General features: G+C 63.6%; 5 protein-coding genes across 7 annotated transcripts in view; 1 reads left to right on the top strand and 4 right to left on the bottom strand.

Moving 5' to 3' along the window:
- Window positions 1-81: 81 nt before the first annotated feature.
- Window positions 82-7,458, bottom strand: APBA3 (amyloid beta precursor protein binding family A member 3). Its single transcript, XM_042977764.1, has 11 exons — window positions 7,219-7,458; window positions 6,030-6,619; window positions 5,902-5,941; window positions 2,782-2,927; window positions 2,526-2,612; window positions 2,258-2,419; window positions 1,654-1,833; window positions 1,363-1,575; window positions 624-743; window positions 391-531; window positions 82-278 (listed from the first exon to the last, which is right to left on the bottom strand). Exons 2-11 carry the CDS (start codon window positions 6,603-6,605, stop codon window positions 207-209), a joined length of 1,737 nt encoding a protein of 578 aa, XP_042833698.1. The 5' UTR covers window positions 6,606-6,619; window positions 7,219-7,458; the 3' UTR covers window positions 82-206.
- A 13-nt stretch (window positions 7,459-7,471) lies between these two features.
- MRPL54 (mitochondrial ribosomal protein L54) lies at window positions 7,472-12,161 on the top strand. Of its 3 annotated transcripts, none has more exons than XM_042977787.1 (4): window positions 7,472-7,551; window positions 8,092-8,296; window positions 9,136-9,310; window positions 9,603-12,161. In XM_042977787.1, exons 2-4 carry the CDS (start codon window positions 8,179-8,181, stop codon window positions 9,733-9,735), a joined length of 426 nt encoding a protein of 141 aa, XP_042833721.1. In that variant the 5' UTR covers window positions 7,472-7,551; window positions 8,092-8,178; the 3' UTR covers window positions 9,736-12,161. The 3 variants fall into 3 exon arrangements, with proteins under 3 accessions (XP_042833721.1, XP_007075219.1, XP_042833720.1); XM_007075157.3 differs by lacking the exon at window positions 7,472-7,551 and adding an exon at window positions 7,737-7,965; XM_042977786.1 differs by lacking the exon at window positions 7,472-7,551 and adding an exon at window positions 7,737-7,816.
- Window positions 12,162-12,437: 276 nt separating this feature from the next.
- On the bottom strand, window positions 12,438-13,757 carry RAX2 (retina and anterior neural fold homeobox 2). Its single transcript, XM_042977788.1, has 2 exons — window positions 13,508-13,757; window positions 12,438-12,803 (listed from the first exon to the last, which is right to left on the bottom strand). Exons 1-2 carry the CDS (start codon window positions 13,721-13,723, stop codon window positions 12,465-12,467), a joined length of 555 nt encoding a protein of 184 aa, XP_042833722.1. The 5' UTR covers window positions 13,724-13,757; the 3' UTR covers window positions 12,438-12,464.
- A 3,287-nt stretch (window positions 13,758-17,044) lies between these two features.
- MATK (megakaryocyte-associated tyrosine kinase) lies at window positions 17,045-23,078 on the bottom strand. Its single transcript, XM_042977768.1, has 13 exons — window positions 23,007-23,078; window positions 22,198-22,257; window positions 21,776-21,889; window positions 21,553-21,668; window positions 21,248-21,467; window positions 20,728-20,821; window positions 19,349-19,414; window positions 18,548-18,647; window positions 18,385-18,469; window positions 18,224-18,297; window positions 17,873-18,068; window positions 17,498-17,584; window positions 17,045-17,404 (listed from the first exon to the last, which is right to left on the bottom strand). The coding sequence occupies exons 1-13, from the start codon at window positions 23,010-23,012 to the stop codon at window positions 17,165-17,167; spliced, it is 1,458 nt and encodes a 485-aa protein (XP_042833702.1). The 5' UTR covers window positions 23,013-23,078; the 3' UTR covers window positions 17,045-17,164.
- Window positions 23,079-24,177: 1,099 nt separating this feature from the next.
- Window positions 24,178-25,498, bottom strand: part of ZFR2 (zinc finger RNA binding protein 2) — a 52,997-nt gene continuing 51,676 nt past the window's right edge. Inside the window, exon 20 of the mRNA XM_042977742.1 lies at window positions 24,178-24,250. The gene's annotated coding sequence lies outside the window, so the exon portion shown is untranslated. The remainder of the gene's footprint in view (window positions 24,251-25,498) is intronic.

The following is a 25,498-nucleotide window of genomic DNA, read 5'->3' on the forward strand; positions in this document are numbered from 1 at the left end:
TAGAGATTTCCAGGAAGGACACCGAGTTGAGAGTCGGTCGTATCCTACCTCTCTGAACCCCACAGATCTCGAGCCAAGATGCCCGTTTGTTAAGCATTTAATGTTTTACGTCAGAGAATAACAGGGAGCCAAGAAGCCTCCGGAGGCCCCGCGGACGGAGTCCCGGGGCTGCTGGCGCTAAGGCACGGTGGCGGGCTGGTGGCCGGTCACAGGTACACGGGCTGCTCCTGGCCGGTGAGCAGGCGGTAGGTGGCGGCCGGCATCGTTTTGATGTGGACCTGGGGGGGCCAGAGCGGAGGCCGGCGGCTGGGGGCGGGCCTGGGCCGGCAGGAGGGCACGCCCCCCACCCTGGCCCCGCCCCCGGCCCCGCCCCGGCCGCTGCCCGCGCACCTCAACGTGCGCCTCGGTGAGCAGCTCGATGATGCGGGCGTGCGGCGTGGCCACCACGCTGTGCCCGTTGATCTCGATGATGCGGTGCCCCACGCGCACGCCCCCGCGCTCGGCGATGCCGCCCCGGAGGAGACTGCAGATCTGGAGGGAGCGGGGAGGGGGCCGTGCTGCTCAGGGGGGGGCCGCCGGTCCCCCCCACCCCCCCCCACCCTGTCCCGGGGCTGGGGTCTCACGATGCCGTCCTCCACGCAGAAGCCCAGCTGTTCGAGGGCGTGGGGCCGACGGATGATGGCCGTGGTGACCGGCGGGCAGTGGATGATGCTGAGGGTCACCAGCGTCTGCGACTTCACCTCCTGTGCGCGACAGGGGCTGTGGGCTTAGCGAGGCCCCCCAGGGCGCTGCGGGACCTCGCGGCACGCTGCAGCTCCCTCCGGGCCTCAGTTTACCCACTCGTAAAATGGAGCTTTGGAGTCAGGGCCCTAGATTCTAGAAGGCTCCTCGAGAAGCAGTTAAGAAGACAAGACTCAAGCCGGGCAGCCTCGGGTGGGAGCTGTGTGACCTCTCCCCTCCCTTCCCGCGGCCTCCGTTTCCTCACGGGAAGCAAGCTTCTAGCCAGGTCGGCCGTGCTCACTCCTTAACCTGCTGCGTGGGCCGTGTCGGACCCGCCCTCCTGACCTGGCCAGGTCCCTCCCCATGTTCGGGCCTCAGTTTCCCCATCCAACAAAAGGGTCCAGACTCAAGAACACGCTTGCTGCCTCACGGCGGAGAGGAAGGCCCCCGGCTCCGTAGCTGGGCTGCTGGTGCTCCCATCCTGCCTTCACCCCATCACGGTCACCTGGACCAACAACGTCCCCTCTCCAAGACTCAGTTTCCCGGAGCACGCGGCAGCGGGGTGCGGGGGGGGGGACTTAATGCTCCATGCCCCTCTGGACTGGCCCAGGGAAAGCACCCTGCCACCCTGAGAGGACTCACGCGGACGGCGGCCTGGCAGGCGGCCAGGGGCAGCCCCACCAGGCTGGTCCCGTTGATGGCAGTAAGGCGGTCCCCGATGCTGAGGGCCCCCGAGCGCTCGGCAGGGCCCCCGTGCAGCAGGTTGGCGATGACGGCCGTGGGCAGCAGGGAGCCCCAGCCCGACTCCACCAGGGCCACGCCCAGGCCCTCACCCCGACGCTTCTCGATGCACACCTGGGGGGGGGACACGGTGGGGGGCATGAGGGCGGCTCTGAGGGGGGCTGGCAGGGGCCCCCCGGCCCGCACGCTCACCTCCCTGCAGTTCTCGCTGTTGGAGAAGTGGTCGAGGTCCCCGTTGTGGAGGTGGCCGGGGCCCGTGGCCCCCAGGCTCTGCTGGGCGCCCACCTGGCTGGGGTCGATGCCGCTCTCCCGGAGGAACTGCCTGTAGGCCACGCTGAAGGCCTGGCCGATGGCCTGAGCAATGAGCTGGGCCTGCGTGGCGATGGGCAGCGGCTCTCGGGGGGTGTCCCGCCCCCCTCCTTCAGGTCTCCCAGACCCTCGGGCGTCCTCGGGGCTGAGCCCTCCCGGCCCCACCAGGGACAGGACTCCTGGGAGACAGCCCCGTGCCCTGTGGCTACGGGGACTGTGGAAAACAGCCGCTGTCTTGGGGAATCTGTCGGGGGAGGGGAGGGACACCGACCCGGAAGGGGGGAAGGCTGGGGGGTGGGCCGCCAGTCTCTGAGGCTTATGGCAAAGACCAGAGGCCCAGGGGGTGGTGGGGGAGACAGCCGACAGCCCTGAGGACCGATGGAAGGACGCTGCAGCGACGGCGTGACCAGGGGGTCTCTGGAAGGGCGCAGGGCGGGCCCCGAGTCCCCCCCCCCCCCCCCCCGACACCCGGAGCCGGGCTGCTCACGTCCTCTGAGTGGAAGACGTGACAGATCATCCTGTAGAGATGGCGGCTGTGTGCCTGGGGCGCCGGCCGCCGGGCCAGCCGCCGCCGGGCCATGAGCACCAGCACGTTGCCGATGTCGGCAATGTAGGAGATGGTCTGCAGGGCGTGGTCCATCATGGCCTCCTGCAGGGGGGCGGGGGGTGGGGGGGGAGACCAGGCCTGGGTGGGCTGTGCGGACCCTCGGGGGGGCGGGGGCGCCCCCAGCCCGGGGGCCGGCCCGGCCCTGTACCTGGGAGTCAGCCGTCAGAACCTTGACCCTCTTGGTGGAGACAAAGAGGTCCACCTCCGTCATGGGCTGGGTCTCCCCCTCGGGGGCCTGTGGGGGGGGGGGTGGGAAGTGGAGGCCCACGAAGACCCAGCCTCTGCCCGCCCCACCCCCGCCAGGCTCCAGGGGCCTCGGAGGACCGGCCTGTGGCTCCCCCCTGCCCCCCCCCCCCACCTCCCACCGGCCCTGGGGAGCCCCACCTGCCCGGCCCTGCCTTCACCTTGACGCGGTCCATCGCCTCCCGGGCCTGGGCCATGCGTGTGCTGGGGGGCGGGTTCCGCTCGGACACCAGCTGGGTGGAGCCCAAGTATTTGGCCCCAAATATGACACCGTCTAGGAGGTCTTCATGGTCACAGGGACCAGGGACTGAAGGCGACAGCGGAGGAGGGTCAGCCCGAGAGCGCCCCGCCGGCCGTGTCCAGCCCCACACGCTCCGCCCAGGGTCCCGGCTCCCACGGTGGTCTGGAAGCACTGACTTCTACCCCCCAGCCTAGCACTCAAGCCACGCGGGTCTGCCCGCCGTTCCAGAACCATCCCAGCAGCAGGAGGGACAAGCAGCTTGGCCTTCACAGATCTAGAGCCCTCTCGTCAGTCTCGAACCAGCTGACTCTGTCCACGGCTCAAGGACTCTGGGCCAGATGACCCAGTTTCTGGACCCCTGAGGGTCTGGAACCAGGGTCAGAGCCCCCCAGGGAAAAAAAAAAAAGCTCACGACGGACACCTCCACCCTGTGTTTCTAGAATTCTGTCATCAGGCTACAACCAGGCAGTCCCGTTTCTAAAACCAGCAATGTCCTAGGACCAGTCAGCGTCACTCGGTGCTTCTGGAATCCCCCGAATCCATCTAGAGCCAGTGAGCTTTGACCACCGTTCCAGATTTCTCCCTTGCCAGCCCAGATCTGCAGACGACTCTGTTCCATACTCAAAGAACTGCCTGATCAGAGCAGAAAGAGACCCCTTGTCACATTTCTAAAACTCACACCATCCAGAACCCCAGCTGGCTCCCCTCTGTGACTCCAGAACTCTCCGACAGTCTCCGACCACAGAATTCCGGGGGGGGGGGGGGGGCGTCCAGAAATGGGCACCACTCCGGAACCACATCTCCCCACTCCGTGATTCTGTAACTTCTTCATCGTGACGGCGTCGGGTCACGCTTCCAACGGTTCTAGAACGTCCTCACATAGTTGCGACACTTCAGTTGTACCCGGTGGTTCTAAGAAGTTTCGGAGCAGCCCAGGAACAAACAACTCTGCTCAAAGTTCTAGAATCCCACCAACCCAGCCCAGAAACACGCGGAACGTTCCCCTCCTGGTTCTGTAATTCCCTGAGCAGTCTAGAACCAGACCAGACGGCTCGGTCAGTTCTAAAGTGTCCTAACCGGGAGCCATTGCTTTGTTTGTTTACAGCGACAGGTACAGGCCCCAGCTCTGGAAGACCCTAAGCATTCTGGAACGGCAGACAGCTCTACTCTGAGCTTCTAGAACCGCACCATCCAATATGCTAACAGCCAGGCACAGGTGGGTGTCGTGCCCCTAAAATATGCTGTGACGTGTAAAACCCACACGGCATTTTGAAAATTTAGTGTGAAAAAGACGTAAAACAATTGCAAGATACCGATTGGACGTTGAAACGACACTCAAATACGTTTGAGTTAGTTAAAACGGTAGGAATTTTGGAGTGCCCGGGGCGGGGGGGAGGGCTCACTGGGTGAAGCATCTGAGTCTTCGTCTCGACTCAGGTCATGATCTCACGGATCGTGGGATCGAGCCCCGTGTCAGGCTCTGCGCTGACGTAGTGGAGGCTGCTGGTGATTCTCTCTCTCCGTCTCTCAAAGTAAATAAATAATTGTATATATTTTTAACATTTATTTATTTTTGAGAGAGAGAGAGAGAGAGAGCGAGCAGGGGAGGGGCAGAGAGAGAGGGAGACACAGAATCCGAAGCAGGCTCCAGGCTCTGAGCCGTCAGCACAGAGCCGGATGCGGGGCTCGAACTCTCAGACCGCGAGATCAGGACCTGAGCTGAAGTTGGACGCTCGGCCCACTAGGCCGCCCAGGTGCCCCAATAAATACATATTTTTTAAAAATTAAAAAAATGTTACTAGTCTTACTTATCTTTTCTGTAAAGCAGAGAACTAGGAAATCGAAAGTCACTCGTGGCTCACGTTATGATTCTATTGTATCGCACAACTCTAGAACTCTCTGAGTGCTCTAGAACCAGATGGCCCTATCCACAGTGGCAGAACACCCTCCTTTGGTCTGGAGCGGCAGATAAGCTCTTTTCCACCCATGATTATGAAACCCCCCAGTCTAGATGGCTCGGTTCATTCCAGAACACTCTCACCAGCCCAGGTTCTCTTAATCTAGAACCACAGGCAAAATGCCAAAATCTGGAACTACCTGGGTGACTCACAGCTCCACCCGTGATTCTGGCACCTTGTAACCATTGGTCCAAAGCAGCGCCCCTTCCGCCAACCATAAAACTCGCTCTTTGACTTATAGCCTCAGGTAGTTTACGTGGAAGTCCTAGAACATTCTAGATGCCCAGAACCAGTTCTTCCCACGCCTTCGGGGCAGAGACTGACAAACTTCTTATGCAAGCGGACAAACAGTAAATACGTTGGTCTTTGTGGGCCAGATGGTCTCTGTGGAAACTACTCAACCCCTGGCAGGAAAACCACCATAGACAGTCCGTGAATGAATGGGCCGGGTTGTGTCTCAATAAAACTTTATTTGTCGCTGAAATTTGAGTTGCACATCTTTTCTATGCATCAAGAAATATTATTCTGTTTCCTTCCAGCCGCTTAAAAATGTAAGAGCCGGGGCGCCTGGGTGGCTCAGTCGGTTAAGCGACCGACCCTTGACTTCGGCTCAGGTCACGACCTCGCGGTTCATGAGATCGAGCCCCATGCGGGGCTCTGTGCTGACAGCGCGGAGCCTGCTTTGGACGCTCTCGCTCCCTCTCTCTCTCTGCCCCTCCCCTGCTCGTGCGCACTCTCGCTCTCAAAATAAAAACATTAAAAAAAAAAATTTTTTTTTTTTTTAACCTAAGAGCTGGTTAGCTCACAAGACGTGCCAGAACAGGCGGCGGGTTGGATGTGGTCCGCAGATGGTCATCTGCCAAGCCCTGCTCTAGAACCCGGTGCTCCACATGGCAAACCTGCCCTTCCGTACCCATTCATTCTAGAACATTCTCACCGGACCGTCTGGAATCTGCTCAACCAACCTCAGAGCCTCTCTAGAAGCAACTCGTCCCTGGCCAACTTTGTGCCAATTTGGGAGCCTGAGCCAGGCTATTCTGAAACTGCCCAGTCCCTGCGGCCAGGGTGGACAGGACACTCACCCTCCTGGAGGGCAGGGTATGGCACCAGGGTCTTGGGGCTCTGGAAGAAGACAGAAGAGGGGCAGGACTGAGTCCCCTGGCTTGGCTGCTGGCAGCAGAGGCGGCCCAGGAGGCGGGACAGGCTCTACCTGGACACTGGCAGGGGGCTCTTCGGGAACAACCAGAGGGACTGTCTCCAGCCACGGTTCTGGGGAGCTGCTTGAGCTCCGGCTGCCGGCCTGCTCGGCAGAAGCGCCCTCCGGCCATTCCGGGGGGCCGGCATCCCCGTCTGGGTCCTCAGGGGGCTGCAACAGGCGAGGAGCAGGGTCCGGAGGCTCCTTCGGACAAGACTGGGGAGGAGGACACTCCTGGCAGCGCAGAAGGCTCAGCAGGTCGTCCCGGCCGGCCTCGGCAGACAAGAGCCCGTGGGCATCAGCAACGTCCTGGGAGGCCAGGCCGTGGCCGGTGGCAACGTGCAGGGGGCAGGGAGGTCCGTCTGGGGACAAGCTCGCCAGATCACCAGGCAGAGCCTCAAACTGCTGCACCAGTTCCCGGATACTTGGCCCATCAAGTTCCATCTGATTCAGGCTGCCGGGGCCTCCCGGCACCGGGTCCCACTGGCAGTTGGGGGTGACGTCCCGAGGGGGTGAGAGGGCGTCCCTGGGCTCCTCCAAGTCCATAGCTGGAGGGCCTGGGGGAGACTGGGAAGTTGTCAGGGATTCCATGCCTGGGCCAGCATCTGAAAGAGAGATTCAAAGATACGATCTCCTGAGTGCCCACCGGGTGCCAGGCTCTAGGTGGGTGCCGCTCATACAGAGCACATAACTTAAGCCGCACCATACCCTGCAAGGAAGGGTCCGCTATGATCTCCATTGTATAGATGAGGAAACTGAGGCGCAGAACAGGCCGTTGTAAGACAGTAGCTCCACAGGCTCCAAACCCTGAGGTTTCCCCCCCCCCCACCCCCCGCCCCGGCCCGGCCCTGTACCTGTCACCCCAGGCCTCTCCCAGCCGTGGATCCCGTCACCCCAGACTTAGTTCTTCCACATCTTTCTCCACCGCGACCTTGTAACCCAGGTGGGAGACACACCCTGACTCTACAGACCCGGTTGGTACAGGTCCATGAGACCGCGGACTCAAGACCTCAGTCTAAGCCGAGATCCAAGACCCCAGAAAGCAGAGCTTCGTCTCAAAACCTCCAATGTCACGCTCAAGATCAACCCCAGGCTCTGACCCGGACCTCAGAACCCAGCCTGAAGACCCAACTCGAGCCTAAAGCTACCAGTGAAGACCCCGGTCCTCCCGAAGACCCCAGACTCAAGACTTCAGACCCCCTACCTCAGCCGCCGGCTCCAGACCCCGTTCTGCCCCGTCAGGCCACTCACTTCCCACACCGAGGTGGCCTCAGCCCGCACGGCCCCCAGGACCCCACGCCCCGGCAGGACAGCCCTCCAGTGGCCGCGGCGCCGGCAGGTCCGTCCGCGCAGCGCTCCCGGCCCACTGGGCTTGCGCGCGTTTGCCGGGCCTGCTGGGAAATGTAGTTCTCCCAGCCAGCCTCGCGGCGCCGGAGCGCCAGGTGTCGGAACCAAGGGTTCGAGTCCAAATGCTCCGTTTACACAGAGTGAGAGCCCGGGCTGGCCTCTGGGCCTGACTCCTCAATTACAAAACGGGGTTAGTGATCATTGCCTCCCTTCTGCGGCTGTGGGCGTTATCCCAATGGATGAGAAAAAAATGGGACTGGAAAATCTCAAAGGGAGAGGCGGTCTCTCTCGACTCCAGGGACACCGGAAGCAGCGCCGGGACCCTATTTTACATGGACTTCCGGTTTCGCTCACAGTAGGGAGGCGGGATGGCGCGTCCTGGCCTAACTTTCCCTCCCTGAGCTTCGCTTCCGCAATTATAAACTGGGGATAATAATAGCAGCTACCTGCTACTGGTGAGGATTAAACGAGATCGAGCTGGCTACAGATTTAGCAAAAGGGCTGGAGGATAATGAGGCTGTTAAGTATTAGCCAATTACTTTTAGGTTTTCAGTAATTGCGCCTTGAATAGAATCAGGAATGCATAAGGTGTGATCTTTAAGTGGTAAGTAACCAAAGAAGGGCAATTAGTAAATGAAATCTCTTTGGAAAGTCCCCTCACACGGTAACTGAAGACCCCTGTGAAAGAAGTCACCGTGAGTGGCTAACGGTGGAGTACTACATTTCCCAGAAATCTCTAGGAGCCTACAACTCCCAAGCACCCCGTAGCCGCTGTCGTCTCCCGGAAAAGTGCACGTGCGGACAGCCGGCATACGCCATGGCGGCCAGATGCCTCTTCGGGGCTACGCGGACCTGGGCCAGCTGGTCGGCCCGGGAGCTCCCGGTCCCTGTCGAGCCTGGAAGACTCCTTGTACGGGGTTACGCCAAGAGACCGGGTGAGCTGGGTTAAGAGGGACCCAGATGGGCATGGTTTGGGAATTGGGAGTTAATAGTGCGCAGGCGCTTGTGTGGGAGGCGGTGCCTAGAATCCGGGCGCGAGCTTAAAGAGGCAGACGCTGAGCTATTTGCGCAGGCGCGCTCTGAGGGACCTAGGAAGGGATTTGGCTCACTGCGCCGGTGCGGGATGTGTTTTGTTGCGGGGGGTGGGGTGGGGTGTTAGGAACTTGGGTCCCAACTCTTGGGTCACTGTGTGACCTTGGGCTACCCGCCACCGGAAATTCGAGGAAGCAGAGGGGCCCGTCTAAGTATTAGCCACCTAAGCAAAGGCAAAATGAGCTGGGTATAGCGTTGCCTGATCTCCTTTGTTCAAAGGAGGGAACTGACAAAATGTTGGGCGTTAAAGACACATACCAGACCTTTTTCTCTGTGAGATACACAGAAGGTATCAAAACAGAATTGGAGAGCAATGACCTGGTCGGTCTGCGCGGCAGTGTTAAAAGCAGGATCTGTGTCTCACTTAAAGTCATTTGGGTGCATGGGGCGCCTGGGTGGCTCAGTCGGTTGAGCGTCAGACTTCCGCTCAGGTCACAGTCTCACGGTTCATGGCTTCAAGCCCCGCATCGGACTCACTGCTAAGGGTCCTGTGTCCCCTTCTCTCTGCTCCTCCCCTGCTCTCGTTCTCTGTCTCAAAGATAAGCATTAAAAAAGATCATTTTGAGTGCAGCAGGCAAGAGTCTAAGGGACCCGGGGGCCACCCGGAGAAAGGGGTAGAAAAGAAGGCTGGCCTCCTGGGGTGCAGCTGGACAGAAACGATTCTCTCCCCCCCCACCCCCAGTCATGAAGGGGGGCAAAGGGGGCAAAGGCGGCAAAGGCGGTGTGGTCAGCGAGGCCCTGAAGGACCCAGACGTATGTACGGACCCTGTCCGACTCACCACTCATGCCATGGGCGTCAACATCTACAAGGAGGGCCAGGACGTGGTCCTGAAGCCAGACGAGGAGTACCCTGAGTGGTGAGTGGGCCAGGCTGGAGACCCGGGAGACCAAGTGACGGGGTGAAGGTGGCCTAGCTGATCCCCTGTGCTTTCCAGAGGGCTTCCCTGGGGAGGTGATGCGTGGCTCCAGACCTGAGTGGGTGGAAGGAGCTTTAAAGGTGGATGGAACAGCCAGTGCAAAGGCCCTGGGGCAGGACAGCGCAGCCTCTGTGTGGGGCCCCGTGTGCTGCTGCCTCTACCCGGGGTGCCTGGGGTGGGGGAGCTGTGGGGGTCTGCTGTGCGGCCCTGACCCCTGCCCACACCGCATCAGGCTGTTCCAGATGAACCTGGGCCCCCCCAAGAAGCTGGAGGAGCTGGACCCCGAGACCCGGGAGTACTGGCGGCTGCTGCGGAAACACAACATCTGGCGTCACAACCGATTGAGCAAGAACCGGAAGTTCTAGCAGGGGAAGGCCCCGGGGCCGCCCTGACCCGTCAGGGACCTCACCAGGCCCGGCGGGAGGACCCCGGAGGCACACAGCGCCTTCCCCATCCTGCCCCCACAGAAGACTCTATCTGCCTGGAGAAAAGAGTTTTCTGAGAACAGAGGAGGCCCCTCACCTGGTGCCTGGTTGGTCCCCAGAGTGAGGCCGGACCAGGGCCCTGGGGGTCCTCGCGGGCCCTGGGTGCTGCTGGGTGCCGTCTGCTCTCCGAGCCGGGAGGGAGACTGGGGCAGGTGGGGGGGGGGGGCGACTCAGGCCCCGTGGTTCCGTGGCTGCAGCCTCCCCCCGGGCGGTTGCTGTCCATCTTCGGGATTTCTCACGCCGCCCAAGAGGCCCCAGCTCGTCTTCCAGGAGGAGGTGTTTTTAGACCCAACTCGCTTGGTTGCAAGGGACTCAACCCTTTTCCGTGCCACCCGGACCGTAAGCGTCTTTGTGGCCTTCGGAAGCCGAAGTGTCTGGGGCGGGCTCTGCCCTGAGGCATGCTGGCCTCGGGGACTTCAGTGTCCAGGTGTGTGGCTCTGTCTCTGGGTCCTTGTAGCCCCAGGGACTAGTTCTCTTGGACGAGTGTGGCTCCAGGACTCCCGGCTGAAGCCCCCTACCTAGTTTAGCAAGCCCAGCCAGAGACAAGGGACTTCGTTTTCCTTCTTTGGCCAGAGTCATGTGTCGTCTGCATGGGCCGGTCATTTGAAATAGCCCGGCGACCTGGGCCTCACCACCATCCTCCTGTCCACCCGTCTGGTCCCCGGGTCTCGGTCTCCCCCGCCCCCTCCCTCACCTTCACCCCAGCAGGAGATGCATCCCGGAATCTTGCATTAAGACCCTGTGAACCTGACCCACAGACCTGAGTGAGAACCCCAGCTCCCAGCGGTCCTAACTCCTGCCCTGCCTGGGACCCAGGGCCGAGGCTGGGGCTTGCAGGGGGTGGAGTGGGGGATGGGATGAGGGCACCCCCTGGGGGCCGGACCAGGGGCCCTCCGGGCTCCTCTGCTTGTGTGGCTGGGTGGGCGGGGCTCGGGACTAATTCCGTCTAGTCCCAGGAAAATGGGAGTCCTCATCCTCTTAGGAAGACTCTGCCCAAGCGGATTACTTGCCTTCCCTGTGGCCCACCCAGAGCAGGCGGAGGGTCCCAGCCCTCCCGTGGATCCCCTTGGCTCTCGGTGAAAAAACAAAGGTGTGACGGCTACAAGGCCTTGCCACACCTGCCTCCTGTCACCTCCCTGCGGGCACCTCCTGCTCCAGCCACAGGGGCCTCCTGGCGGTTCCTCCCTCGTGCCCACCCCGGTCCTGCCCCAGAGCCTTTGGGGGTGCTGTTCCCGCTGCCTGGGTGGCTCCCCCCCCAGGTGTTCCCATGGCTGCCTCTTTCACCTCCTCCGATTCCGTGATGTCACGTCTGAGAGGCCCCCCGACCGGCCTGTCGAACTACAGTTGTTCCCTGCACTCCAGACTGCCTCTTCTGGTTTTATTTTGTCCCAGCACTTACAGCCAGCTGGTGTTTTAAGTACGAACGTCGGTGTTTATTTAATTGTGCTTGTGTCTGTCTCCCATCAGAGTGGCAACTCCGTCGGGGTAGGGATTTTTGTCTCGTTCTGTTCACCGTTACGGCCCCGTCGCGCAGTGGATGGATGGACAGAGGGATCACCGGACGATGGGTGGGCGGGGGCTGGGCGGCTGGGCGGCCGGCGGTCAGGTGGATGCAAGATGCGTGGGTGGGCCGCTGACCTGGCTGCCACCACGCGAGGAAGACCGGGCCAGGGGGCTCCTGTGTGAGGTGTCACGTGAGCCAAGGTGAGCAGGGCAGCTCGAACCGAGGACCCGGAAGTGAACCTGTGGTTATTCCGCGGACAGAGCTCAAAGGGAGGGCGGTTACGTGCACCTCCTGCCTTCCAGCCCCTCCCCTCCTGTCGCGACCTGGGCTGCCCCGTCCTATGGGGAAGTCCCGTGTCCTGCTGACGCTGGGGGGGCCTCCGGCCTGCTCACACCCTGTTCCTTGCCCTCCGTGGCCCCCTTGCCAAGGAGTCCAGCCGAGTTCCGGAAGGGTGTCCGTCACGCCCTGGGGAGACATGGCTGGGCTGGACGGGACAAATGTGGGTCTTGCCAGCAGGGCCCCATCCCGCCCTCACTGGGCTGGGAGACGTGACCGGGTCTGTGGTCAGTGGGGACAGAAGCCACATTTTGATTTACAGAGGGAGCAGAGCGTCCGCCTGCTTCTGCCTGAGAACCCGCCGTTCGCGCCCAGCCCGGCTCCCCCCGCGTCCCACACCGGCGTGGACTCGGCGTGGCACCTGGGGAGTTGGGCTTGGGCAACGAGCTTGAACGACGGCTCCACCCCGAGTGGCTGTGTGGCTGTGGAAACTGGCCTCCCTGGGCCGGTTTCCTCCCCCGTAAAGCAGCTGTCACGAGGGGTAAAGCGACGGGCACGCGGGGGACACACAGTGAAAGACGCCAGGGCCATGGGCGGCCACTGCTGTTCTTTGTCACTTCTGAGAGAGCCGGGGCTCCGCCGTGAGGGACGAGGAGCGGGCAGGGGGACTTGGGCGTGTCTTGCGATGGCAGCCTTACTGCCTCAGAGCCTCACGGTCCACCCCTTGCCCGGCCCGCAGGCGGGGAGGCCGAGGCCCCCGCCAGGCCACCTCCTCCCCGGGATGCAAGGCAGGGGCACCGGCACGGGTGGCCACGGGCGGGCCCCAGACTCAGGCGGGAGGCCAGGCCCTGTCCAGAGCCTGTGCGTGCTCCTTGGCCAGCAGCCGCAGGGACGCCTCCTCCAGGGCGAAGCCCTCCGTGAAGGCTGGGCCAAAGGCGTGGGGCCCGAAGGACGCCTGCAGCCCGGGGCCTGGGCCCAGGAGGCGCGGGAGGCCTGGCACGGCCGGGGGCCCGGGGCCCAGCCAGGGCTCCAGGGGCAGCGGCATGGCCGGAGGGCGGGCGAACGGCAGGGCTGGGGCCTCGGGGAGCCTCGGGGCTGCCACGGCCCCGGAGCCCGACTCCAGACGCTCCTGGCGGCGCCACTTGGCCCGGCGGTTCTGGAACCACACCTGGAGGTGGTGAGAGGGGTGCTCCCGGTTCAGGCTCTGTGGGGAGGAGCCAGCCCGCCGCTCCCTCCCCCCCTGTGTCCTCCTTCGGGGCTCCCCGCTGTGCAGAACCGGCTAGCCTCCCTCTGACCTGCAGTTACCTGCCTCAAGGAGATGGCCCTCTCCGAGAAGGCCCCCCCACGGCCCCCATCAAGCCGACCTGGGGTCTTCTCTGAAACTCGGCCCTGGGCGCTGAGTCCCAGCCACCGGCTCAGCATCTGACGCCCGTGGAAAGCCGTTTCTCAGCCGCGGTCGGCATCCCCTTCCCCCCGCCTCGCACCCAGCTCCACGGAAACACCCCCGGTGTCACCTTCCACGCCTTTGCATACACTGCTCTGTGCGCCTAGAAAGACACCGCGCTGCCTGCCTGCCTGCCTTCTCTCCCTCCTTTCGTTTTAAATGATTTTATTTTTAAGCAACCTCTACACCCAAAGCGGGGCTTGAACTCACAACCCTGAGATCAAGAGTTACGAGTTCTACCACCTGAGCCAGCCGCCCACCCCAACCCCCCCTTCCTCCTTTCCGACTGGCCGACTTTCACTCCGACGCCAAGGTCTCAGTCCCACACCTCCTCCTCCGGGAAGCCTTCCCGGCGTCTCGCCTGCCTATGCCCCCGGAGGGCCCGAGTGTGGCCCCGGCTCCCTCGCTGGGCTGCCGGGTGCCCTCACCTGCACGCGCACCTCTGGCAGGTGCACCTTGGCCGCCAGCTCCTCGCGGCTGTAGACGTCCGGGTAGTGGGAGGCCTCGAACGCCCTCTCCAGCTGGTGCAGCTGGTACGTGGTGAAGGTCGTGCGGTTTCTCCGGTGCTTCTTCTTGGGGGCCTCCTCGCCCGGGCCCGGCCCCCCCGCCTCCGCCGCAGGCCCCTCACCCGGGCTCAGGAACATGGCTTGTCCTCACCCCCACCTGGCGGGACGGCAGCAGGGCAGACGGTGGTGAGGCCACCAGCTGGGGAGGGCAGGGAGCCCCCCCCCCCCCCCCCCGCCCCGAGTCCTCTGGGTCTGGGGTTAGAGGCGCCGAGGAAAGGCGCACCGGGTCCCGCATTCGCCCTGCCCGGCCCGTCCCTCCGTCCACCTCGGGTGGGCTCGCTCTCCATCCGCCTCCCCCTCCTCTGCTCTCGGCTCCTGGGGTGCCTGTCCCTCCACCTCTATTTTCTCTCTCCCTCTCGAGTTCTGGATTGCCTCTGCCTGCATGTCTGCTTCTGTCTGTCTGTCCGTCTCTCTCTGTCTGGGACCCCCCCCCCCAGGAAGGGAGGAGGCTGGGACACTGGGGGGCTCTCTGCGCCCCAACTCCCGCTCTTAGCCACCTGCCCCGTACTCACCACCCCCAGCAGCCCCTCGATGGCCCCAGTATCCACACGGCCCCCGCCCCAGTGGGCCCAGCGTGTCTGCTGCTGGCCTGGTCCTGCAGACCCGAGGGGGTTGGGGTCCGGAGATGGGAAGATTAGTGCGAGGTGATTAATTGAGGCGGCCCCTCCCGCCCAGGCCCTGGCCGCTCTGAGCTGCAGAGGGAGGGCGTGGGGGGGCGGGGGGAGGAAGGCTGCGGCTCCAGAGGGGTGTGTGCATGGGGCGGGGAGGGGGGGGGAACCATCGGCCTGGGTCTGCCTCCGTTCCCCGTAGGACACCAACGAGGGCCTCCCCTCTCTGGGCCTCAGTTTCCCTAGCTGTAGAATGGTGACACCAGGACCTGCCCGGGTGGGGCAACGAGGTGATGAAAGCAGAGAGCATTGCACAGTGGTTGGCATTCAGGAAGTGCTCGATGAATGCCCACTGTTACTGTTCTCAGAGCTGGGGCCAGAAAAAGGTCCTCTTAGACACAGATGTTGACGGGGGCTGGGGAAGCTGTGGTTCCGAGAAGTGAAGGCAGTTCCTGTCGGCTCCCCCGGACACCGAGCCGGCCGGGGAGTAGGGGGCACTTCGCTGGGTTTGGGGGAATGAATCGAAGTCCGTCCTTCATTCATTCAATAAACATTGTGGAGCGCTTACAGTATACCAGGCAGTGTTCACAGCAGCGAACAGAACAGACACAGACCTCGGGGCGGACATGCTAGTCGGGGAGATAGCCAACCAGGAGACGTAACACAGTGTCAGGTGGTTCTAAGCCTAGTGAGACAACTCAAGCCGGGGAGGGAAGGGGGGACGGAGGGTGGGCCGCTCTTTTACGGAAAGTAATCAGAGCGATGAAGTGCAAGGCTAAAATTCCGGGCCCAAGTGTGTGTGTGGAGAGGGTACTGGGGAGCCACGGGAGTTTGTGGAGCAGGGGAGGGACGCAGTCAGATGGCATGTTGGATGAATATCTCTTGGGGGCAAGATGGGAGGCCTGGTCTGGCTGTGGGGATGGAAGTTGGGGGAGGGGAACAACCCCGGGGGGAGAGAGTTGGGGGAAGAGGGAGGAGGCGGCTCTCCCCAGGGCCCAATTTTGGGGACAGGTAGATGACAAGGTTGTCCCAGAGGCAGTGGTCCAAGAGCTGGAGCAGGTTCCAGGGGAAAGACCCTGAGACTGGTTTGTCCACCCCCACCCAAGGAGCTCGGCGCCCGAGAGGAGGGGAGACGGGGGGCGGGGGGGGGCAGCGATGAGGCCAAGACAAGGTCTGGTGGATTCAGTGCCACGGAGGACGGGACGGAGGTTGTCTGGGGAGCGAGGCGGGAGACCCAGGCCCCAGCGCCCGAGAGGCGTGTGAGCCCGAGCCCCGGGGTGGCCGGTGCTCCCCGAGGCTCCCTGGGGCCCGTCCGGGCTGAGCTGCCCCGTGTGTGGGGCGGGCCTGGGGACAGGGGCACGGGGCCTGCAGCACAGAGTGGGGGGGGGGGGGTCCCTAATGCCCTAATTGCCTCCTCACTAACGAGCTGCTCTGTTCTCAGGCCCCAATTAGCTAATTGGCCCCAGGTGGGTTAAGAGGCTGCAGGAGAGATCGGGAGTTAGGCGCAGGGGACTTGGGTGGCTTAGCGGATGCGGCAGGAGGTGCAGACGCTGTGTCAGCTTAGAGAGCCGGATTAGGGGCAGGGAGGGGCGGGGCCTTGGGGCCGGGCGTCCCCTCCGGCTGGATTAGGTGGGGGTCAGGCCACTGTCAGCCCCACCAGCCTCCCACCCGTCATTTCTCCGCCAGGAAAAATCCCTGGGCCCCTTCGGGTGCTGGTGGGGAAAATGAGGCTGGAGGGTGGGTGGGACCTCGGGGGGGTGGGGAGGGGCACCGTAGGAGGTCAGTGTGACCTTGGGGAAGTCCCTGGCTCAGGCCGTGCTCAAGAGCGGTGGGTCAGCCAAAGCGGGTGGGTGTATTGTGGTCTGGTTTGCCCTCTCCGGTTTGAGGGGTCCTGGGGCGACGGCCACCCCAGCCTGGCCGGAGACCCCTCCGGGCATCCTAGAAGCTGGCTGGAAACATCGATGAGAAGGGGTGACGGACAGTCCCAGTAATAACTGGGCACCGGCTGTGTGCACGGAGCCTTGACCGGTGTGAGTCTTCAGGCCCCCACCCATCACCCCGAAAAGACGCCTGATCGTAGAGGAGGCTGCTGGGACCCGGGGGGGCGGGGGGAGGTTTGCCCAGAGGCTCCGGGTTTAGCACTAATGTCCCCTATCCCTGGAGTGTCTGTCCTCAGTTCAAGACGCTTCGTCACGGCGGGTCAGGGCCACACAGCCGGGGTGTCAGGCTTGGAACTTGGGGGTGCGAGCCCAGAGCCCCCGCCCCTGCATCTTCCCGTCAGTCTCCTCTGGAGTCACCGGGTCAGGCTGGCGGCTGCACCGCCGTGGCAGACCCTCCCCGGTCTCCCGTGTGCCCGCCCTGAGGGGCGAGGCTGGCGCAGAGGAGCCACAGACGATGTGGAACGTGGGCCTCCGTGGCCGCAGGCAGCCTCCCGAGGTCCTCTGAGCCGGGGACCCCAAGGGTCGAATACAGCAGCTGTGAGGGCACCACAGCGGGGACCGTGGGTGGCAACAAGTGGGCCCATGGGGTGGCCGTGATGCCCGGGGGCTCTCCTGGCTCCACCCCCGGGGATTTGTGTCCCCAACGGCGGCTGTGGGGGCCTCAGCAGGCAGACGACTGGTAGGTGGATGGCCCTGGGCTGAGTGACGGGGGTGCCCTGGTGTTAACCCCCGGGGCGAAGGACGCCAAGGGTCGCAGAGAGACTCAGACACCCACAGTCCTTGGAACCAGTCTTTATGGAGGCTCTAATCCCTCGCCTCCCCGGGTCCCTGGTGTCCACGGGCTGCCCAGAGCCCCCCACCTGGGCCACATGAGCAGCTCGCTGGCCCTGACCCTTCTCGGGCCTGGCCCGTTCCCCCGACCCCGCACCCTCCACTCTGTCCTCTGGGGCCTGAGGCCCCACCGGGCAGGGTCAGGGCTCCTGGCCTCGGGGCGAGGAGGAACTGTCCGCGTCCTGGCCCCCCACCGGGGCCGAGGCCCCCGCGCTGCGCAGCTCCCGGGCCAGCTTCTCCGCCAGTTTCCGGAAGGGCGGCCGGCGGGCAGGCTCAGCCTCCCAGCAGCTGCCCATGAGGGCATGAATGGGGCCCGGGCAGCCCTCGGGGGGCTCCATGCGGTACCCCTTCTCCACGGCCTCTGACACCTCCTTCAGCGACTGTGGGCAGAGGGCACGCCAGCACGGCTGGGGTCGGGGCCATGGTCCCCAGACTCACAGGGGACCCAGCGCCTCCCCCCAGACCCCACTCACCATCTTGGGGTATGGAGCCCGGCCGTATGAGAAAACCTCCCAAAGAAGCACCCCGAAACTCCAGACATCCGACTTGCTGGAGAACTTCTGTGGGGCCCAGGACCAGGGTGAGGAGGGAGCCCTAATGGCTTCTGTTACAGCCCCTGCTTCCTCCAGGAAGTCCCCCTGGGCTGACCTTCCCTCTCTGGTCTCCTCCCGACAGACTGACCCCTCTGAGTCTCCCCCGCCACTGAGCGGAACCCATAGACTCAGTGGGGTAAGGAGTCCTTGTTGTTCTGGCCCTCGGCACTGAACCCAAGACTGTTTCAGAAATGGGGAAACTGAGGCCCAGATAGGGCCACACAAGGAAGGGTCCCAGGATGGAGGGGGGCTCACCCCGTGTTTGAGAGCCTCGGGCGCCGTCCATTTGACCGGCAGCCGGCTTGAGTCCAGCCCCTTCCGCTCGGCTTTGGCCAGGCCAAAGTCACTGACCTTGGCCACCAGGTCCTCGGAAATGAGGATGTTGCGGGCGGCAAGGTCTCGGTGCACCAGCTTCTTGCTCTCCAGGTACTCCATGCCCTCAGCCACGTGCCTGGGCCGGGGGCAGAGCACGGGGGGCGCGGGGCCGGGGGGTGCTCGGTGACCGGAGCGCAGATCCCCAAGGCCAGGCTCCTCCCACTTGGCACCTCAGTTTTCCCTTGACCTTAGAAAGCCCCCTCCCCGCCCCGCCCGGGGAGTCCCACTCACAAGGAAAACTGCAGGAGCTGGGGCGTGCTCACGAGGGCCCGGCCTCGTGTCCGTAGAAAGTTCACCAGGTTGCCCTGTGGGGAAGGGAAGTGGGCCTGGGGGGCTCGAGGCTGCTCAGGTGCCCCCCCCAACCCTGATCCCACGTCGGGCCCCACCCCCACCTTGCTCACGTGCTCCATGACGATGTAGAGTCCCTGGTGCAGGATGACGCCCAGCAGACGCACCAGGTTCTTGTGCTGTATCTTCCTGGGGGCCGGCAGGCGGGCCGTGAGGGTGCGCCTGGGCCCCCCCTCCCAGGGGGCCCGCCCCCCACCCGGGACTCACGTCATGACCGCCGTCTCGTCCAGGAAGGCCTGGGCCGTCACATCGCACTTGACGTTCTTCACGGCCACCTTCTGTCCCAGGTACTCACCCTGCAGGACCGCTGTGGTGGGGGGGGGGGGGGACAGGCAGATGGAAACACCCACGCACACCGACCGCCATGCACACCGCCAGGGCTGTGGGTCCCCAGGCCTGGAAAACCCCTCACCCCTGCAGGCTGATCAAAGACAATCAGCTAAGTAGGGTCTGCAAACTTCAGCTCGTGGGCCAAATCCAGGCCTGCCTCCTGCCTTTGCAAGGCTCACAAAGCTCGGAGTGGTTTGTACGTTTTTTCACGTTTGAAAAAAGTCACAAGAAAAATACTACTTTGCAACAAATGAAAATGACAAGAAATTCGCGGTTCAGTGTCCACAAATAAAGTTTTATTGGCCCATTCATTTACCTGTGTCTGCAGCAACTTTCCTGCTACTAAGGCAGAGCTGAATAGATGTGACACAGACTGGCCTGAAAAGCCAGGCCCTTTACAGAGAAGGTAGGCCGACCCCTGATCTAAGCCCCAGAGCCTTCCAGAACAACAGCTTCCAGGAATGGCATTCCCAGTACAGGGCCCAGAGGTGTGAAGGCATCGCGCACGATCACCAATCACGGAGTGCTGGTCCGCACAGCTGATGTCACCGCCCCCCCCACCCCCCCCCGCCACAGAGGGAGACACAGGCTCACAGCAAGAAGGTGTTAACACGGGTGTGGATTAATTCATCTCTCCCGCCCCTCTTCCTTCAGCCCCGGACCCAGGACCCCACTTACCTCCAAACTCACCCTCTCCAATCCGCGCACCCAGCGTCAAATGCTGTAGGTTCAGTAACCAGCCGGCTGTGGGGTGGAGACCCGGTCAGAGGGGAATGGGTTCCACCAGCCCCTCCCGTGGGGGGTCCGCCTGGCGAGAGGCCGGTGGTGTCTCCCACAGCGCCCCGGCAGGGACACACATTCAGGCGGCCACTACGCCTAGCAACGGCCCGAGGGCTTGTGTGAGACACCCCACCCCTGGTCCTGGTTTTCAAGTGCTGGAAAGCAACAGAGCCTGCCCATCTCAGGCCGACCTGAGGAAAGGAGCTGACGAGGGTTGGGGGCGGGTGGGGTAAGGCCCCAGCCTCGCTCTCCAGGAACGCCCCATGGAGCCCCAGGGGCAGCCCTGGGGCTCCCCTCTCTTCCACCTGGAGACTGTGTCCCTCCCAATACCCCATGGGTTCTTCCCTTTAGAGTCTTTTCATCTCTGGCTACCCAGGGACACACAGCAAAAGATACCACAAACACGGAGGCTGTCAAAGTTCCTGGAATCTTCTGGTAAAGGTTGGAGACTCTTCCAGAATCTTCCAGAATCTTCCAGCACTCTAAGTGGTCATCTGCAGTCCAGCCTCCCTGACGCCTTGTCTCAAAACTGCCTACGTTCCCCCTTCCTCTCTACTAGGTTCCATAGGCCCCCTCCCCTTCCTCCCCAAAGCCCCACTCCGCGATCAAGCATGGTGACACCAGCCTCCCCTGAGGGCCACCCCCAAGACGTCCAGATTTCCCTGGGAGAGACATGCTTCCAAAGAGACATGATCGTCAGGTTCAAAGGGGGTGGCCGTGGACGTGGGGGTGGCATTTGCTTCGGGCCTTGAGCACTGAGGATGTCATTTCTCAATGAAAATGGGGCTGGAAGAGTACTTGGGGAGGGAAAAGAATGCACAACAGCACAGAGGCACGGGAGGAAACAAGGAGGGAAACGGGGGACAAAAAGGAAGGGCCTTGTAGATGAGGCCAGGAAGACAGCTCAGCCATGAGGGAAGGTTCTAGAAGGCAAGGGAGAGATATGGGTAGATTTTCATGGTAGAAAGTCACCTCTGGGGGCACAGAGGCAGGGCTCTGGTGGAAGGATCTAGGGCTGGGGCTGGACGGCCGGTGGGTGGGTGGTGGCTTGAGGCTCAGGCCCAGGATTCTGGCCCAGGTGACAGGGCGGGGACAGAGACGTGGAAGCAGCAGCAAGTGTGGGAATTCACCCCATGTGGGCTGGTGGGCGTCTGTGGGCCCTCCTGCCCGCCCCGAGGGCTGCCCCGGGTGCTCTGCTCATCGTGCCAGGTCCCGCGATCCGCTCGTGTGCAGCGGCCTTGGCCGTGGGCCCGGTGCGGGAGGGCAGGGGCCCCTACCTTTGGCCAGCTCCTCCTCTGCCGACTTGGTGCCCTGCTTCCTCTTGGGTTTCACTAGCTTCGTGCAGATGGCCCCCTTGTCCTTGCTGTAATGCTGGGGGGGGGGGGGGGGGGGGACAGGGCAGAGGCAGCCGTGAGCCTGGCCCCACGGTGAGGGGACGCCCTGCATTCTGTGCCCTGAACCGGGTGGTGGGCAGGAGCTGGGGAGAAGGGGGGTTTCCTTTCCTCCAGAGGAGTTGGGTTGGTTTCCGTGGAAACGGAAAGGATGCAGGCTAGGAAACAGGAGGATCCTGGGGAAGGTGGGGCGGTGGTCTCTGGACGAGCGTCAACTTGGAGGTTCCTAGGGGTCTAGAGGAGCCACCCCAGGGCCCCCCAGAGGTGCATCCAGAGGACTCAGACCACCTTGGGCTTGGTGGTCCACGGAGACCAGCCCCTCCTGCCCACCCCCCACTGCCGGCACGGGGCAGGGCCTGGGGTGTCCGCGCGGCTCTGGAGGCCCCGGGCCTCGCGGCGGCCACACCTCCACCATGTCCATGAGGTTGCAGAAGCAGACGGCCTCGTCGATGGTCAGGTGGCCGTCGCGATGCAGCACCCGGTAGTGGATGACGTCGCGGCCGAAGCTCACGCACAGCACGTAGTCGCCCGGATGCCGCGCGGACTCGCGCACCAGGAACAGCCCGTCCTCCGGCGGCTGCAGCTGCTGCACGGCCTCCTGGCCCGAGATCTTCCCGTGGAACCACCTGCGGCCGGCGGAAGGGCGCGCTGGACCGGGCCGCCCAGGCCCTCCGGCCCCCGGCCCCCGCCCGGGGCGGCCCCGCGACTCACGGCATGAGGCTGAGCTTGGGGTCGGCCGACAGGGCCTCCCGCTCCCGCAGCGCCCCCGCCGCCAGCAGACCCTCCTGCCCGCTGGCGTGGTGCTTGGCACGGTACCAGCTCTTGCTCTGCCAGGGAGGGAGCCAGGGGTCGGTGTCTGCGTGGGGGTGGGGGGGGAGGTCCTGGCAGAGACGCACCTCCGCAAGCACCGCCAGGCCCCCAGGCCACCACTCACCTCACAGGCCTCCAGGATGGTGACCACGTCGCCCTTGTGGAAGGCCAGCTCTCCCGGCTTGGGGCGCGTGTGCTCACACTTGGTGATGCATTGGGTGCCTGGGGCCCAGCGCCTCTGCGGGGGGGCGGGGGGGGGAGCAAAAGGGCATGAGAGATGCCAGGGGTGAGGAAGAAATGGAAACTGGGCAAAAGACAGCAAGGCAGAGGCAGAAAGAACAACACAAAAGAAAGGGGGAGCAGCCAGGATAGAAACATCTGCTTCTACGAAGGCGGAAGATTGGGAAGAAAAGGTGACAGAAATGCAGCACCGGCTGAAGGGGACACGGTCAGAGTACAGCCCCCGACACGGCGCCGAGGTCCCGTGGGTGTGGACTGAGCAGGGCACGGGGCGAGACACAGGCAGCCCGGGGTGGGGGTGCTCACCGTTGGCATCCTGGCTGAGACGAACGTGGGGCGCCAGGCACGGAGGAAGCGGGGGCTCACCTGGGGGAGGGGCAGAGACCAGCTGGAGAGCCCAGACTGGAGCCAGGCTGGGGCCCGGGGCCATTGCTAACGAACCACTTCCAGCCCTTCCAGCCCGGGGCCAGATGGAGGCGACAGGGGGAGGGCATCCCCATAGGGGGTCCCGGGTGATGGCTCCCTAAGCCCCTTTGGGGAGGCGGTCTTTATCCACAGGAATTCCTTGTAGAGTTGCGGCCATGCAACATCAGCGAGGAAACCACAGAATCTAGCCTCGCCACGGTCCCGAAAGGGAAACGGAGGCACAGGGTGGGCACAGAGCAAGGGGCCATATGGTGGGGAGGGGGGAAGCGCCTGGCTCAGCCCCCAGCAGTCACTCAGTGGGTGGGGAACACGGTGCCGCCTGCCTGAGCTTGGTTCTTCCTCTTTTCTGGTAAGTGGGCAGGGGCAGGGGCAGAGCAAGGAACCAGAGGATGATTCAAGGTCATTCCCCACTATCCCTGACCCTAGGGTGGGGCCGGGACGGTGGGGGGGGGGGGTGCAGGGGGCATGCAGCCCTCCTGGGCCCCTCTGGCCATCGGCTGAGCCTCTCTGATCCCCCACCAATCCCAACGCCAACCTAGGACAGACACACGGCCTCTTACTGCTGCGGGGGGAGGGCTTTTCTCGCCCGGACCCCACAGCAGGCGAGTGGGCCGTGGGGACGGCTGGGAGATGAACCTCTGCCTCTCCAGTACTGCCCCCCGTAAATCCCCAGCCCCCTGTGTACTCACACGCATACTGATCCATGTACACACGAGCACACACAGAAACACATGGGGCTTGGACACAGGTGGACACAGGGACCCACGGGCACGCGGGTGTGCAAGCAAAGGCACGTTCACCTAGAGACAGGTGTGCACACGTCTACACGTGTGCACACACGAACAGCCTCTCCGACATCCAGAGATGTGTGTGCCTGTCTCCCCCAACACACACACACGGACCCGCACTTGAACACCTGGGCGCCAGACGCGGGCCGCCAGGGCACCCGGCGCTACCCGAGCTACACGCAGGGCCGCGCACACGCATCTCGGCCCCACGCGAACATCCCTCCACGTGGACGCGCGGATACACACACCCGGGAGCCTGCGGACGCGCACACTCGCACCCAGAAAAATACCCCCCGCCCCGCGCCCGATCGCCTCTAACCACCCGCTACCCCAGCCGCGTACCGGCCGCGCACGCCGGCCGCGCACACTGGCGCTCACACCGGCTGCTCCAGCGCACGCCCGGGACGCCCCCAGGGCCCTCGGGGTCCCCCCCCCCCACACACCGCCACTGCCCCAAGGTCTCTCCCCTTACCCCCGCCACCGGGCTCACCTGCTCAGGGGGCGCCCCCGGGCCGCGCCCCGCGCCCACACCCAGGAGGGCCCCCGAGCGCTGGCTGGGCACCCCAAGGCAGCCCCGGCTGCACAACTTGGAACAAGTTGCTCCGTTTCCTCATTTTGGGGGGGGGAGGGCTGGGGGGAGCGGGGGAGCGGGAGGCGCCGCGGCCCGGGAAGCCCCCGCAGGTCCTAGCGCCGGCCGCACTGCGGTCTGCTCCGCGCGCCGCCGCCGCCGCCGCCGCCGCCGCCGCCGGCCCCTCCCCGCCCCGCCCCTGCGGCCCCCGGCGCCTCCCGCACGGCCCGGGCGGGGGGCCCGGGGCGCTCGCCTGCTCCGCGTCGCGCGCCGTGGCGTGGTGTCTCGGGCGCGCACCCCGCCCACCCTGGGAAACAGAGGCCTTGGAGCGGGTGCCGCGCGCGGGGCGGGGGAGAGTGGGGGGCGGGGGGGACGGGGAGAGTGAGCTGCCCGTTTGGGGAGATAAGCAAGCCGCAGCGCCCAGGCTGTGTACCGGACCCTCCTGACTCCGCGATTCCAGCGCCCTCACTCACCTCCTCTGCCCCGAGGATTCTTGGCGCCTGGCGCAAAGTGCTCAAAAATGTCAACGGTTATCGGTGTCGTTACGATCATCATCGATATTAAGGGGAAACCGGGGCTACAGAAAAAAAAAAAAAAATCACGTGGGACCGGAGGCCTCCTGGCGGAGGGGACAGTGAAGCCCGGCCCGGGCCAAGCCAGCCTGCCTGGGCTTCCTTCTCTGCGGGTCCGGCGGCTTCAACCTCAGAAAACAGACGAGCATTTGAGGCCCGAGGCACTGGGTCTGGGCGGGGGGCTCCAGCCAAGGCTCTGCTTCCGATGGAGGCGTCCGCTCGGCAAGGACAGAGCTGGTCCTAGGAGGGCGGTGAGGCAGGATGCCCAGGGAGGAGCATCCTGGGTCCTGTATGTAATCTTATGTCACCCCAGAAGGCTGTTGGGAATAGACGCCCACTTACGGAGTCACAAAACTTCCCTGTTGTGGAGCCACAACTGGGAACTTCTATGTATCAAGGTCCTAGAGTCAACAGCTGTTCACCCAGCACCGAGATGTGACACGATACCAATGGCACCATCCATCCTTTGCTGTTACACAGGAGAGAAGAGGTCCAAGGGGGAAAGTTCCAGAAGGGGACCCTGCAACCAGCAACAGGCACAGGCCCTGCTGTGGACCCGGGGCTGGAGACCCTGCAGCCGGCATTCGGTTGGGTCCTGGGGCCACCATATATGGGAAACCATCATCACTTGCCTGAAATAGAAACACATCAAAATAGCCACAGGAAGCCCAGCAGCCCAGCGTTAGGTGCAGACCAGAGACTGAGCCGGAGGCCCCATGATGGAGGCCTGCCTTCCTTTTGCTCAGCGGGGACGTGAGCCCACGTACAGGGCTCTAAGGGGCCCTAGCTCCCCAGGGAGACTTTCTGCTTGATGCAGTCAGAGAGGTGGGAAGAGATTTGAAAGGGGCCGGCTTGCTCCCTCTGTGACAATACTGTCTGAGTAATGCTTTCATCCTCCCCAGGACCCCAGGGATCTTGTCCCGAACTCCAGAGGCGATCAGAGGAGCCAAAGGTGCTGAGACTGGAGAGGGACGGGCTTAAGTAGATAGTGCCAGGTTCCCAAATCTCCAAGGGCTAGCCAGGGGTGCAGCCCCCCCCCCCCACCCGGCATACGGGGCACTGAGCTGCACCTGACTCTAGGGAGATAGGCTTTGAGTCCGGGGCGTATTTCGGTCAGAGCTATAGGAGGGGTCAACTCCCCAACCCCAAAGACATTCACGAGTTGGCCACTTGGAATCTCAAAGGCTAGAGGGGTCTTTCAGTCCCCGGGGGTGGCATTGCCAGTATCTCCTCCTCCTGCCAGGAGCTGGGGG

This window comes from Panthera tigris, chromosome A2 (genome assembly GCF_018350195.1).
Source record: "Panthera tigris isolate Pti1 chromosome A2, P.tigris_Pti1_mat1.1, whole genome shotgun sequence".
Classification (NCBI taxonomy): Eukaryota; Metazoa; Chordata; class Mammalia; order Carnivora; family Felidae; genus Panthera; species Panthera tigris.